Source organism: Trachurus japonicus, chromosome 3 (assembly GCF_045865225.1).
Source record: "Trachurus japonicus isolate A0001 chromosome 3, Traja_1.0".
Classification (NCBI taxonomy): domain Eukaryota; kingdom Metazoa; phylum Chordata; class Actinopteri; order Carangiformes; family Carangidae; genus Trachurus; species Trachurus japonicus.
This window is the reverse complement of record NC_140909.1, coordinates 12290218-12305282: the sequence shown is the minus strand read 5'-3', so window position 1 is coordinate 12305282 and position 15065 is coordinate 12290218. Positions and strand designations below refer to the sequence as shown.

At 41.7% G+C, this 15065-nt stretch overlaps 2 protein-coding genes across 4 annotated transcripts; both read right to left on the bottom strand.

The window, feature by feature from the left end:
- Positions 1-781: 781 nt before the first annotated feature.
- nudt21 (nudix hydrolase 21) lies at positions 782-5473 on the bottom strand. Its single transcript, XM_085762264.1, has 7 exons — positions 5199-5473; positions 3841-4041; positions 3675-3738; positions 3281-3370; positions 2850-2925; positions 2651-2765; positions 782-1238 (listed from the first exon to the last, which is right to left on the bottom strand). The coding sequence occupies exons 1-7, from the start codon at positions 5318-5320 to the stop codon at positions 1217-1219; spliced, it is 690 nt and encodes a 229-aa protein (XP_085618390.1). The 5' UTR covers positions 5321-5473; the 3' UTR covers positions 782-1216.
- A 1365-nt stretch (positions 5474-6838) lies between these two features.
- LOC146989664 (uncharacterized) lies at positions 6839-13511 on the bottom strand. 3 transcript variants are annotated; one of them, XM_085762238.1, is made up of 8 exons: positions 13128-13511; positions 11960-12063; positions 10766-11234; positions 10578-10670; positions 10457-10493; positions 10117-10188; positions 8454-10031; positions 6839-7490 (listed from the first exon to the last, which is right to left on the bottom strand). In XM_085762238.1, the coding sequence occupies exons 1-8, from the start codon at positions 13422-13424 to the stop codon at positions 7210-7212; spliced, it is 2931 nt and encodes a 976-aa protein (XP_085618364.1). In that variant the 5' UTR covers positions 13425-13511; the 3' UTR covers positions 6839-7209. The 3 variants fall into 3 exon arrangements, with proteins under 3 accessions (XP_085618364.1, XP_085618375.1, XP_085618353.1); XM_085762249.1 differs by having other exon boundaries at positions 6839-7493; positions 10457-10487; positions 13128-13510; XM_085762227.1 differs by having other exon boundaries at positions 6839-7493; positions 13128-13509.
- Between the last annotated feature and the right edge of the window lie 1554 nt (positions 13512-15065).

The following is a 15065-nucleotide window of genomic DNA, read 5'->3' as shown; positions in this document are numbered from 1 at the left end:
GGGGAAAATAAGTATTGAACGCATTTTTCTTCTAATAGAGCTGCTATTGACATGAAATTTTCACCAGATGTCGGCAACAAGCCAAGTAATGCACACACACATACAAAGAAATCCAAACATTTATGTCCATAAATTAAGTCATGTGTAATAAAGTGAAATGACACAGGGAATAAGTATTGAACACATGAAGAAAAGAAGATGCAAAAAGGTATGGAAAGCCAAGAAAGCAGCGGGAGTCTTTCAGTATTTAGAAAGTAAACCTGTCCCCCGTCGGTGCAAAGTACAGTAAAATCAGCTGGTTTTGTCCAAACTGACGCCTAAAAAGGTTTCTCATCACCAAGGTGTCACACAAGAGGCGTCTTATGACGGGTAAAGGCAAAGAGCTTCTCAAGACCTTCAGAAACTTATGTTGCAGAACAAACTGATGCATCGGTTACAGACGTGTCTGAATGCACCGTTTTATCCGGTAGTGACATTATCCGGAAGTAAAAAGAACAACATTTTACCAGGTCCTCACAAGATTTCTGACAGAGTCAAAAGAAAACTAAGAAGAGTCGTCCAAGAGCCAAGGATCACTGACAGAGAGCTTTAGAGAGACCTGCAATTAGCAGGTACAGTTGTTTAAAAGAAAAACAATGAGTAATGCCCTCAACCCCATGGCAACAATTTCATATTCCAGTGCCTCCATCTAAAATTTCAATTAATTATAGGCTAATTGAATAATACACCAACAATCTCATCCAAAAAAAGGAAAGTTTGAGTCAGCCACTCTTTGAACATCTTAAAAACACACTCAAAGGACAGCTTTATTTAAAATAAAAAAGACACACACACACAGAGAGCGCATTATTACAGGTTAAAACGACAGGAAACTCAATGTTGCAGTTTGTTTAATCAAACACTGGTCTCCTCTGAGACGACATAAAATCAAATTTTGAACACATTGGGATCTGGACTCGCATACTACAAAACCAGCAAGTTCTCAAGATTAAAAAACAAACGAAAAAAAAAAGAAAAGACACATGACATTTTCATTTTCTACTAACAACAGTATAAACCCCCCTGTGTTCTGTCAATATACCTGACATGTCAAGCTTTTTGTTTTGTAAGTGAAAGTTCAGCCAGAAATGAGTCTGTTTTTATCACATTGTTTCTCATCTGCAGGCGTCACAGACAGGGCTGCACTCACAGAGACAGCCGCACCCGATCACTCAGGTTAGTTGTAGATGAAGTTGAACCTAGAAAAAGAATACAGCCATTTTTAAAATAAATTAGAGAAAAATACATTTTCATAATAAGAGCACGGCAAATACACCTCATATATAATAAATATGTGCTTTTTTAGCTCATATAAATTCAAAACAATGAAAAAAATCATTTGCAATCCTGAATGTGTGACCGCAGCATCAGAGGACAAATTAAATCAAAGTGACGAACTCTCCCTACACTCTATAATATGCTGCTTCTTATTTTACTAATATGTAAAGCACCTTGAGTTGTCTTGTTGCGGAAATGTGCTATACAAATATACTTGCCTTGCTTGTACTTTTTATATAAACAAGATCTTATCTACTCAATTTACATCCAGTCTTTATCTGCAGATAACCTGTGAATACATCTTATTTTGCTTCTTCTTATGCTGTGTGGTGGTGTATGGTGTTTAAAAAGCTCTTAAATATACCATGTTTGGGGAGGCTCTTGCTGATTCTGTTTCATGGTGTAACCAAAGTTAAGATTTAAGACTTGAATGTGTCCAAATCTAAGGAGTTCATAATTGATTTTAGACGTAGCAAAATCACAGCAGCAGATAGCACCATCCACGGAAGAACTGTGGAAAGGGTACCTTCATATAAATATCGAGGCACCTTTTTTGACGGTTTTTTTTTGCAAACATTTTGAAGCGAGGGCAACAGAGAATTAATCTTCTCTGCAAACTCATTCATTCATTTTCTGTCATTCCTGTTGTTCTCTGTCGTTTTTATCATTCTTTTATCGAGAGCCTCCTGTGTTTCTCCTTTATCTGCTGGTTTCCCAGCTTTTCGCTGAGAGATAAAAACAGCTTGTACAGCATCATAAAAACATGTTCTAAGATCACAGGCGTGAAATTTAGGGGCTTAACCTACTTTGTGACCAACAAACTGAGGAAAGTGAACAACATTTTGTCTTCTCCTGATCACGTGCTTGCCAGTGAACTCTGTTGCCCTCCAGTCGTCGGTACATCTCACATGTCTGCAAGACTAAACGTTTCTTAAAATCTTTAATTCCCTCTGCCATTAGTCTCTTAAATTCTTTATAATCATTTTATTCTTTTTTACCCATGTGCAGTTTTTAATATCTTATTGGTCAACATTAGTAACCCCTTCTATTTATTGATCCCACTATATTCTTTAGCATTTTATTCTACTTGATTTATTTTATTGTATGTACTTCACTGTGTCACTGTATGTTAGTATGCAAGCTGTTCAAAGTAATTACCCCTGGTGGGATTAATGAAGTTGTCTGTCATGTCAGTTTAGACATGCCGATGCTTCAGTGCTTTCAGTTGTTTGATTTAGCCACTGTGACAGTGAACAGAATAAATGGATGTTTTCAGTTTAATTCAGGATTTTACACAATGAACAGAGTCATTAAAAAGACAAAAAAACAATACCTGCTCAACAGCTGTGGTAGACTGGAGATGATCGGTCCATATCCAGGAGCGTTGTCGTATAGTTCAAACAACGGCGCAGCCACCAGTTTGTAGTTCTTGGGAACAGCAAACAGAGCTGTAGGAACACAAATCACACACTTAAAAACTTTTCTTCATCTACCATTAATTAATTTCACATGTTACATTATGATGTCCTGACCTTTTTCCTGCAGCTGGACCAGGAACAGCTTCTTATGCTCTTTAGGCTTGGTGATGTGAGCTGGAATATACGGGTACTGCTGGACAAACGAGCTGAGGTCAGTTCACATTAAAATGCACCGAGGTAAACTGTGTCTGAAAGTTCAGGACTGATTGACTAGAGAGGATTCAGCCTGAGCCACAGAGTGCGTTTTCATTACGCAGAAAATAGCAGCCATCTGAAAGTTTTGTTTCTGTCGTCTGCAAAATTTGACATTTTACCTCACAAGTAATATTCCTTTAGTTTAGCCATGAAAGTTTAAGTCAACGTGACCACAACCAGGTTAAAATCTTAAACAAAATCCTATAAAACTCTAAATCATAAAGAAAAAGTAAATAAACACTATTTTTTTCATCAGTTTAAAACGTCAGAGCTACTACTTTTCTACTGACCTGTGGAGGCTCAAAGTTTGGGCGCCACCAGTTGCCAATACAGTCGTCAATCACCCAGTCCTGCTTCACGCCGTCCTGCCGCCCGAGGATCTAACAATTCAAACAAAAGGTTAATACACACATGAAGAAAAAATGCTTTGATTGATCGTGATCAGCAGATTTCCATTACAAACACATGATCAGAAGATCAAAATCAACGCATATCACTCTGTGTCTAATATTCTCTGTGTGTGGCTGAGAGAAGCACTGCGTAAAATAGTCTTGTCTCCCATCTTGTTGGCCATGTGAAACTTTAAATAAATGCATGACTGATATAAAAAAAAAACAACATAATTGATCGGTTGATCTCACTTATATATTATATATCTGTATTATTCATCATGGCGATAGTTACCTCTGTCATGAGGCGTTTCAGACCCTCCACCTCGTCTTCTCCAGGACTCAGCTCTCCGCCGGGTCTACGGGACAGAAACCAATCAAAACCCATCAGGTGACTGTTGTTCAGTAAAAAAAAAAAAAACACAGATTCACACCTGCAACTCTGGACAGCAGCTACTCACAGTTTGAAGAAAGTGGTGCCCAGCTGCAGAAGTAACACGTGAGGCAGCCTGTGTTCGTGGACGATGAGGACGCCTTCCACCGTCCTGCGCATCCCCATTTTATCGAACTCCTCCCGCATCCGCTGGAACCGGGCCGCCACCGAACTGTCCTTCTCGTACAGAGGCTCCTTGGTGCCGAAGGTGTAGTTGGTCAAAGGGTATCTGGAACAAAAACGCACACAGGAACAGACATTAGGCATAAAAATGCACATCACATTTATTTTCTGGTCATTTAATTAATAAGTTACTGGGGACGATGCAACTACTGCTACATATTAACCTTTTATCTGTTATCTGTTATCTGCACACATTGTTTTTTGTTTTTGCTAGACCACATTGATATTGATATTTGACATTCGGCACAATTTTTTTGTTAGAACTGTGTTTTTTTTGTGTGTGTGCATGTTCTTCTTTCCCTTTTCTCTTTTAACATATGGCGTGCAACCGGCATCAAAATTTCCTTTAGAGATTTCCTCAAGGGATCAATACAGTTTTCAACTACTGTATCTATCTATCTATCTATCTATCTATCTATCTATCTATCTATCTATCTATCTATCTATCTATCTATCTATCTATCTCAGGGCTCCATACTAACTTCTTTTTTTACAAGGAACAAAGTAGCTGCACTTAACTTAAAATTTTAAAAGCGCAAGCATAAAATTTAGAGGTGCACACAATAAATTGGCTTGCAAAGCAAATATTCACATTTCCTTTTCATTCATGATGCTCACACACATTGGCCTGACACCTGTGATGAGAGATTGCAGATTCTTTGAGTTGTCCCTTCCACATTTCACCAGTTAAAAAAAAAAATGTACTAGTGGTTGCACATGCACAAGTAGATGATGCATTTAAATGCCTCCATTTAGGGGCAGTCTGGAGCCTCTAATTTAAAAAAGAAAATGTAATCTAGTTTCTTCACTTATTACACCACATCTTTTTTTTTTTTTTATATAACTGATTATTGTTAAAGATAAGAGATTAAATTAGAGTTGATGTCTGAAAATTGATCCTTTGACACCTGGCACACTTAAAAATGCCTGAACTAAACCATCAGTTTCAGAGAAGTAATAACGATGGACATTTTTTCATCACTCTCAGACAAAAACATCGAGGTTAAACCGAGCTACTTGGACACGTTTTTTTTTGTTTGCTTTGTTTGTTTTTCATCCTCTGCTGCAGGTCGAGCTGCTTCTTATCACAATCTTTGGCTTCATCAGGTCGACGTTAAGCACCGGACACATGTTTTCTTTCAGACACCGGTCTCATCGGCGTCTACTCTGCAGCCTGTGTATTGTGCTGCAGCAGCGACTCACAGGTTGATGGTCCTCTCCAGGGTGAGCGGCTTGGCGGGGCCGCTGATGTATTTGTTGCCGAACTGGACGGCTCCACCGCGGGGCCAGCCGGTGGACGAGCGGCTCGGAGGAACCACCGACATCTCGACCGAAATTGATGAAATTATCAAAAGAGCAATACGAAAATGGGGAGAAAGAGAGAGAGAGAGAGAAAAAAAGAAAGCCTTGCAAGATTTCACCCGGACTTATCCACAACAATTTCTCCACCACCACCACCACCGTCCGTTTCCCCCTCGGCTGCCTCGATCCTGCCTCCTCTTCCGGGTGAAGCGCGGTTTGAGCCGGGACATTTTACCCGCCAGCGCCGCCCTGCCGGTCCGGATGGATGACGGCAAGAAGAGGGAAAATATATCATAAAAAAGAAATAAAGATGAAAAAAAAAGGCCTAAACTAGCTTTTAACATAAAATAACGTACAATTGAATTGCACAGTTATTTACACAGTTATGGAAAGTTGCTTCTTATCTCAGTTTTGGCTTCATCTGCACTGAAACCATATAATAAAGATCCACAGGTCTAACTGAAATGAAAAATTAAAGGGTAGGCACTTACAAGATGAATAGTTTAGATCTTATGTAACATTTATAAATTAAGTTGAATTAATGAATGCATAATTGAATGTTGATTGATGCCTGACTGTAACAATTTGTGCACAAGATCAAATAAACTACAACAACAACAACAAAACCTTGATGATGTACCAGGGGTGTCAAACTCATTTTAGTTCAGGGACCACAAAATCCAGTAAAAATAATAGCATGATAACCTATAAATAAAAATAACTCGCTTTGTTTTGGTACATTATCAAGATGGTCACAGTCAATGGACTTCGCAGATCTTTTTTGATTATGAACAACCTGAAATTTCTTGATAAAAAAATATGTGCAATTTCAACTATATAATGCCTCTTCTGTCTTCTATGTCATTTTCACACTTGGCAAATTCATCCTGAGGGCCGGACACGTTTGACATTCCTGATGTAGGCTACACGTTCATTTATGTTCATATGTGTGTATATTATTTATAAAAAGAAATAATCACACTAACCCTAACCCACTATTGATATGGTATATGGTTATACAGATATACTATATATTTTTTTTAAAACAACAACAACTTAAGTATCACCTAGGTTCAGAGAAGTAAAAATCTGGGTTTAACAATGTTTAGTTACATGCTGAAAAAAATGCTTGCAGGTAATTTCACCCTCATAGAAGTGCTGTCACATTCACAGTCGCCACACTTTCACGGCTGTCTTTGGAAAGTGTTTTCTAATCACACTTTTTAAATCTTGATATCTTCTATCTAATCCTGATTTTAGAAACAGAGGCTTGACAAGTAAGTCTCAAGTCATGGTTGAACTATTTGCATTTTCCGGAGCTTTCAACAACATCTCAGTTCAGTCGATTCAAATTCTGCGCCATCTTGAACAGAGACAACAGTACAAGACCAAGACCAGCCATGACAGCAACTGTGTTATCTCCATGACAACCGAGGAAGACCCTGAGATCCAGAAAAAAATTAAAAGTGTAGATTTTTCTGGCCAAAACACATAGAAATAATATATTCATCATGCATTAAAAAAAAGAGGGAATCACTCAGTTCAATTCAATAATCCATTTAATATTCATATCTATGTCTCTTATCCATCTATTGTAAACATGGTGTAATTTACCACAGTAGTTGTCTTATGGTACATAATCATACGTGCAATGCAAAAAAGTCAAACATAAGTTAAAAAAGGACAAAGACACTGCTGGATTTGTTGATTACATCACACCAAGGGGATCTCAGTTCTTTGGTCCGGTGGCCCACCCTCTGTGGTGTGCTGCTGTAATGTGGTGGTCCCTGTAGGAAGTGCCACGGATCGGATCGGATCGTCCCCACACACACTTTTTTACCCTTTTACTGTGGCCTCTCCTGCCCCCGTCACAGTAGTTGGTCCCATATTTAGCAATTTCTTTATTTTTCAATTACTTGTTCTTCCGCTCTGACTTAGTTTCCTCTTGTTTTTCTTGTTCGTCTACCGCGCCCTCGTTGCTGCGACGCTCGACTCCAACCTCTTTCCCTGCAGATGGCGTTTCGGCCATTGTGTCTTCTTCTCCTTCAGCTTCTGCGTCTTTTCTTGTTTCTTCCTTGGTGACCAGCGATGGTTTTTCATTCTCACTCTTCTTCTCCTCCTCACCATTCACAATTTCTTTGTTCGCATCCATCTCAGTTGGCTTGCTTTTTTGAATCGTCTCAAGCTTCTCGTCTGCTGTTGGAGGGGGAGAGAAGAAATCACAAAACATGACATTCAGAGTGTCTGTGCAAATTCTCATTTGTCCAAGTCGATGTCATTTCTAGACGGTTGAACCAAGTCAACTGGACTTTGTTTTGTCTTTGAAGACGTTTCGCCACTTATCCAAGTGGCCAGTGATGAAGCCACTTGGATAAACAGCCAAACATCTTCAATCCAGTTGATCCAGTTGACTTCAATTGCCTAGAGATTACATTCAGACAAATTCATTAAAGAGATAGTTCAACATTTTTGGCAAATTGGCCCATTGCCATAATCCCTATAGTCATAGCAGTAGGTTTGTTACCTTTAATTGTCGGTGCAAGCTATTTTTAGAACGGCGGAGCAGAGCCACGAGCTGCTAAGGGCTACGCTACAGAGGCTAATGGGATTTCTTTGTTTCCCTCATCAAACTCTTCAAATACACAATCCAACAACTCCAAAACGCTCTCGTGGACAAGTTGTGACCTGCACATTCACCACGCTATGAGATAATAACAGAACGTTACGAGACAGAGTTGTTTTCGAGGCAATTTGCAGAGACTGCTTGCCAAAAAACTGCCCCCGACAGGAACGTGCATCAGCGGTTTTGCATGAATTTACCTAGAAAACAACTCCATCTCGTAACGTCCTGTTATTATCTCATAGCGTGGTGAATGTGCAGGTCACAACTTGTCCACAAAAGCGTTTTGGAGTTGTTGGATTGTGTATTTGATGAGTTTGATGAGGGAAACCAAGAAATCCCATTAGCCTCCGTAGCGTAGCTCTGAGCAGCTCGCGGCTCTGCTCCGCCGTTCTAAAAATAGCTTGCACCAACAATTAAAGGTAACGAACCTACTGCTATGACTATAGGGATTATGGCAATGGGCCAATTTGCCAAAATGTTGAACTATCCCTTTAATGCATGCATACGTCATGCTCGCAGAAGTTAAAACATACCTGTGTCCTTTTCTGCAGGCTCCATGCTGGATGTTTCTCCAGGAGTTGATGTCTGTAAATCAGCATCTTGACCTGGACTATCACTGGAGTGGACTGGACTGGTCAAATGGTGAGAAGTGGCACTTGAGTTATCGGTAGCAGGGACGCCAGAAATAGTCGTGGGGGGGGTTGTTGTTGTGGGGGTAGAGGTGACGCTGTTAGTGTTGGGTGGGTCTGAGTCAACCGAGAGGGTGGAGCTAACTGCGCCAGTGGCGGCGGCCGAGCTGGGTGTGGAAGTGGTGTCTGCGCGGTTTAAACTGGTGGCGGTGGAAGTGGTGCCCGTCGGGGTAGTTTCGCTGGAAGAAGTGGAGGGAACCGAGGAGTCGGCGGGGCTATCGGTGATGGTTGTGGCGGAAGCAGAGGCCGAGTTCATGCAGTCGGTGCTTGTAGTGGTAGTGGTGGTGGTGGAGGGGGTGGAGGTGGTGGGAGGGAGGGCAGAAGAGCTCAGAGTGGAGGAGGGAGTGGTAATGGAGGCAACAGGTCTGGACTCTGCAGTGGAAATGGTTTCAGTTGTGTTCAATGGTGGAGATGTGGTAGTGTCAGTGACTGATGAAACTACAGTTACGCAGCCGGTGGATGTGACTGTCGTGGAGTCATCAGTAGCTTTAGTGACCGAACTAGTGATGGTGGTGGTGGTGGTGCACAAGCCTGATGACATATTTGATTCGCTGGTGGAGGGTGAAGAAGCTTTGGTGACGACAGAAATGGCTGCATCACCATCACTATCACCACTATCACCACCATCGCCATCGCCAGCAGCAGCAGCAGCAGCAGCAGCAGCAGCAGCGGGAGTGACATCAACTGAGAGAAAACCATCTGGCTCTGGCAAAGTCAGTTTAGTTGACAGATTTGTTGATGTTGTGGTGACTGAGCTATCGCTGCCGGGAGCAGAAACAGTTTGCGAGGTGTTAATGGAAGGCGTAGTAGCTATTGTTGCTGAGCTGGAAGTGACAGAGAGGCTCGGAGTAATGGACTCGGAGGAGGAAGTAATGGAAGTAACTGAGACGACGGCGACGGTGGTGGCGGCGGGCGGCTCTGTGGGTGTAGCGGTGCTTGTTGTGAGTGTTGTCGGGAAGGTCGAGGTGGGTAGTTCGGTGGTGGTAGTCGCGCTAGCCTCGGGGACGGAGGCTCTGCTGCTGTCAGGCTCTGTAACGGTTGTGGGTGTCGTAGCTGCTGCAGTAGGTTTAACAGAGTCAGTGCATAATATATCTGTATCGGAGGGAGTTACAGTACTCGTAGGGGGAGTTGTAAAACTGGCGGAGTCGGGGATCGAGTTTGAGATTGTCTGTGAAGTGGGAGTGGGAGTAGTGGTGGTAGTAGTGAGGGCGGGAGCTGCTGGAGGAGACGGAGCAGCAGCTGAAGTGAGTTTAGTGGGCGTGTTTGACTCCCCTTCCTGTATTTGGGCGAGCTCATTCTCAGGTGTGTTGCGGCCAGATGTTGTGGGGGGCGGACCTGGCTTTATAACTGGCTTTGGAAGCAAAGCAGGTTTCCCAGCGGACTCGTGTGCTGACACACTTGGTCGAATTTGATGTCTTGTATCTAAAGAAAAATAAAAAAATGAATGTACCAATGATTTATCTTGTCGTGTGGATGAGTGATTTTGTGTCTGTGTATGTTTTTTTACCTGATGAAGCAGACATCGTTCGAGGTTTTGAGAAAGTAGGAGGTGGCTCAGGTTTACTGTCAATGATAGTACCTGAGACACAAAGACCGTTTACATTTTACCAGCAGAATTAAGTTGCTATTATATCTTTACAATAAATGGAGAACGGCTAAATACTCCGGCGAGTCTTAGGAGCACGTTGTCTGGCATATTAAATCTTTTCAAAGAGAGAACTGGTCCATGTCAGAAAGTCTCTTCCTTTTAATACAAATCCGTCAAATTCAAAGATTCATTTTTCTTCATTAACACTGAGCTGGAGCAGAGAGGAGTTTAATCATATTAAACAGATAATGGGACATACCTTCGGATTCTGCTTTTTTCATCTCCCCCTCCTGATTCTACAAGAATTGCAGAAGCACGTTAACACTTACAACGGCGCCAACAGTATGCAGGTCTAAATTAAGACACAGATATTCACACACCTGTGTCTCTCCTGGTGGTTGTTTGGAAACTCCAATGCGTTGAAGCATCAGATGGAGTTTCTGTTCAAAGCTATGTTGGCCTTCAAATTGTTTCTGAAATCAACCAACACCAAAATAATGAGCTGCTTTTCAAACCTCACGCACTATTATCTACATGTAGATATGATATTTAAACTCTCCTAACTCACCTTTGCAGTGTTTCTGGCATTAGTAGTCCCCGCTGCTGCTGCTGATCCAGACAGTAAAATGAGAGATTGGGACTTCCCCTCTCTGAGAGCTCGGCGGGGAGGCGCCGCTTCTCCCCTCAGCGCTGGAGCACCAGGAACAGGTGTCTCCTGAACAGCGGACTCTCCGGTGACAGCGCCGGGATGCTCTTTTGCTTTCTCCTTTTCATTTTCCTTGTCTTGCTCCTTCACTCTGTCCTTGTCCTTTTCTTTCTCAGCTCTGGCGACCTCCCTCAGCGGGCGGATCAGATCGGCGATGGAGGCCTTTTTGGGACGCCCCTCGTGGCTCGTCTCCGATTTCAGACCTCGTCTCTTTTTGAGTGTAAAGAAATCACCGAGCTTCCTCCTGAGAGTTTTGGCCGGGGGTGGACAAGGGGCAGAGCTGGCGGGAGCCACCTCGTGCACTGTGATAGATTCCTCATCTTGCTTTTTCCTATATAAAGAATCAAATGTATAAAATCTGTTTTGCTGTACAATACTGTTAAAGGGATAGTTCAACATTTTGGCAAAATCGCCTATTGCCATAACCCCTTTAGTCTTAGGGGTAGGTTTGTTACCTTTAATTGTTGGTGCAAGCGCTTTTTAGATCAGCTGGGCAGAGACATGAGCTGAATGGTATTTTCGCCTTTTCCTCATCAAGCTCATCAAATACACAATCCAACAACTCCAAAACACTCTCGTGGAGAAGTTGTGACCTGCACATCCACCATGCTATGAAATAATCATGTATAATTATGTAACATTACGACATATGAAGCAAATACTCGGAACTACTTGCGCTTTTTGAAATCAGCAGCAGCCGCGTCGGGAATGTAGTTCCGATTACGCATTTGCCTCGAAAACAACTCGTAATCTTACATTATTAATTCATAGTGTGGTGAATGTGCAGGTCACAACTTGTCCATGAGAGCGTTTTGGAGTTGTTGGATTGTGTATTTGATGAGTTTTGAGTGACAGGCTGAGCAGCTTGCGTCTCTGCCCCACCAATCTAAAAAAAAAGAAGCTTGCAACGACAATTAAAGGTAACAAACCTACTCCTAAAACTAGGGATTATGGCAATAGGCGAATTTGCCAAAATGTTTAACTATCCCTTTAAAACAGTATTGTTAAAATCAAGGATCAATAAAGAGAATCTAATCAGTCAGCAGAGATACTCACAGTGTATCAGTAGGAAGTACTCTTTTAGTAAAGAACTCTTCAACTCCTTCATCCACTCGCCCCATGAGCTCAAGGACTTCATTTTCACTCTCAATTATCGTCTCCTAATCAGCCACACACAGACGCAAAAAACACACACACATTTTTACACCAAAGATCAAACAAACTGTTGAAGAGCAACTTGCATTATATATATATATATATATAAATATATATAACTTTACATTATATAACCCTCAGATGTGAAAAACCCACACACTCTGGGCACTAGTGTTTTCTTCTGCCTCTATAGGTGTATTTTGGTTTGAATCTCTCATCCCAGTCATGCTACTAACCAACCTCCAGGGAGTCAGTTGCTCAGTAACGTACAATGGGGGGGCGTCACTGGCTTTTTGCATGCAGAATGGGACCAAGATAATTCATTTTGCCAATGTAGGTAATGTGATATCAAAATTGCAGCTATATAGTGTTGCATCATCCTGATCATATTAACATCTGTGCCCCCCTACAAGTAGCAATAAAAATCCCAGACTGCAGAACACAATTTTCTTTTTTTTCTTTCTTTTTTTTTTAACCAGAAGTCACCGTTACACGATATCCTGTCAGGCATGGGGGAATTGCTTGAATTTGGTCTCCCTGGCCATTTGTCTCCAAGGAGGGAGTGACTATATGTCTACAGCCTATAATAGCTCTGTGACAACAAGATCAGCTCAGTGGAAAATGGAGATGATCACACACACACACACACACACACACTCTACATTTTGATAAAAGCCAATAAAAAAAAAGCAGCACAAGCTTTTTTTCTTTTCAATGAGATCAAGAAAAGACATTCAGACCAAGCAAACTGCCACCTGCCCTCGTCACGCTCCTTTAACACAGAATATATAGGCTACCAAAGCAAGTGTGTGCTTCTTCTTCCTCTTCAAACAGCCGGTGACCGCTACAATAGGACTGCCTATATTCAAGCAGGGACCAGGCATCTTTTACAGCACTCCCCCCTCCATCCTTCCCTTCGCTCTCTGCCTCTCCCCTCTGTACCCTATTACATCTCCCCTCTCTCTCTCCCTCCCTTCCACCACCTTTTCCTCTCCTCCGACTGCATTTATTGCAGGAAATAAAATGAATAAAACACCTCTCTCTGATCTGATCTCTCCTTCACCGTTACCTGCGGTCTGCTGGGACGATAGTTCAGTTTTTGCCGGTGAGGTCTCGGTCTGCTCTGGGTGTAGTGCCTGAGCGCTGGTCCGCCCAATGGCAGCTCCATTGGGGAGACACGGCACGCTGTTGCCGTGGAGCTCTGTTGCCGTGGCTCTGTTGCTGAGGCACCGTTGCTAAGAGCATGAGCACAGCAGTATGTAATGCCTCCGCCGAGGTGGGAGGGGCTCGGCCCGGCTAGACTGACAGATCTGACAACAGAGCCTCGCCTTTCACTGCCCCCTCCCCTTTCAAGAGAGAAAGCCATGAGAAAAAAAAAAGATGGTGATAAAATAAGAGGAGGCTGAAAGAGAGGAGCAAAGTGACCACCACCCTGACGTATGTTTGTTTTTATCCATACATCCAAGCACATCCCAGTAAATGTGTACCAGTTTATAGAGGTGGTAGTAGCTGAAATGAACAAAATGTTCCACTGGTTATGTAACAAATTAATAATTTATTTTATATGCGGAAAAAATGCTGTGAAATGCTGTGAAAGTGACAGGCTGACCTGTTTGACTGTTTGAATGTGTACAAATGCACACAATAGGGCCTGGTAGCTTTTTTCTTTTTTTTTCTTCTTTTTTTTTAAAAAGTAAATCTAAAAGCAAAATTTGCAGTAATATTGAAGAAAATGTGTATTGCTACAGACATAATGAATCAAAAAGTCATAAAATAAGATGTAGCCTACACGCACATCAACAACGCAGCTTCAATAAATCTTTATACTGCTGGTTCCCCTGAGGGAAAAGTGTCACAGGTTTCATATTTTTAGCAGTGTGACAATTTAAACTAGCAAACACTTTTTTCTGGTTTGAAACACTTTGATGTAAATGCATCATTAACACAGGCTAGACTGGTAGATAAGAAAATGCTTTGGATTATTTGTCACTGTGTCAGTATGATTAAAGGAATAGTTCACCAAAAAATGAAATTCAGTCATTGTTGACTCACCCTCATGCTGATGAATACTCCGGAGTAGTTTTTTATTCCTCAAAGTGCATCTGGAAACCCGGGAGGGAGGTTCAATAGGACCAAAAAGGTCCATAAAACTACACAAAAACCTTGTAATCTTCCTCCATACTACTCGTCCGCTGCAATCCATGTGTCCTGAAGAGAAATAGTCCAGAGTTTACTCGAAACAACGTCATTTAGGACATTTTTACAGCCTAAACAGTCCTGTATTGAATTTGCCTATGGGGTGCGCGCTCGAGATACATTCAATACAGGACTGTGGGTGAGTCCCTAATGACTGAATTTCATTTTTTGGTGAACTATTCCTTTAAGGGGCCAAACACCCCAAATTATTACATCTCACAGAAATAACTTTTGTAAACCAATGCCAGGATATCTATGGAGAGTGACATCTGCTATTTTAGTGCTCTGGTATAGATGTAATCTATACACGTTACTGCAACCAGAAAGAAAAAATACCGTAAGTAAATAACCTTAAAAAGATCAATTCTGTCCAGATGGATTAGTGACACATTAATTCACCTGAATTCAATCTTGACCATGCTTGTTAATGGGCTCATGTATCCCCATTTGTAGACCAAGAAGCTGAGCTACAATTACGCTGACAGGTGTTCCTACTATTTTGTCCACCCCATTCAAATCAATGCCACATCAATCCACATACTACACTACCTTTAAATCTGGCACAGTTTCAACAAAAAAGAAAGTATCATGACCTTCTCTAAGCTGAGGTTTATTGCAGGGCTGTTATTGCAGGTTACTTAATAAAACGACAAATGAGTGTAAATACATTGGTGTAGTATTTCCTTCTGAGATTTAGTTTAATAGGCTAGTTAGTTTGGGATAGTAGTTTGTGTGTGTGTGTTGCTGGGCCCGCCCTGCACCTACTACATTACTGTCCTCCTGTGGTTGGTTTTGTGAATTGCTTTCCTTC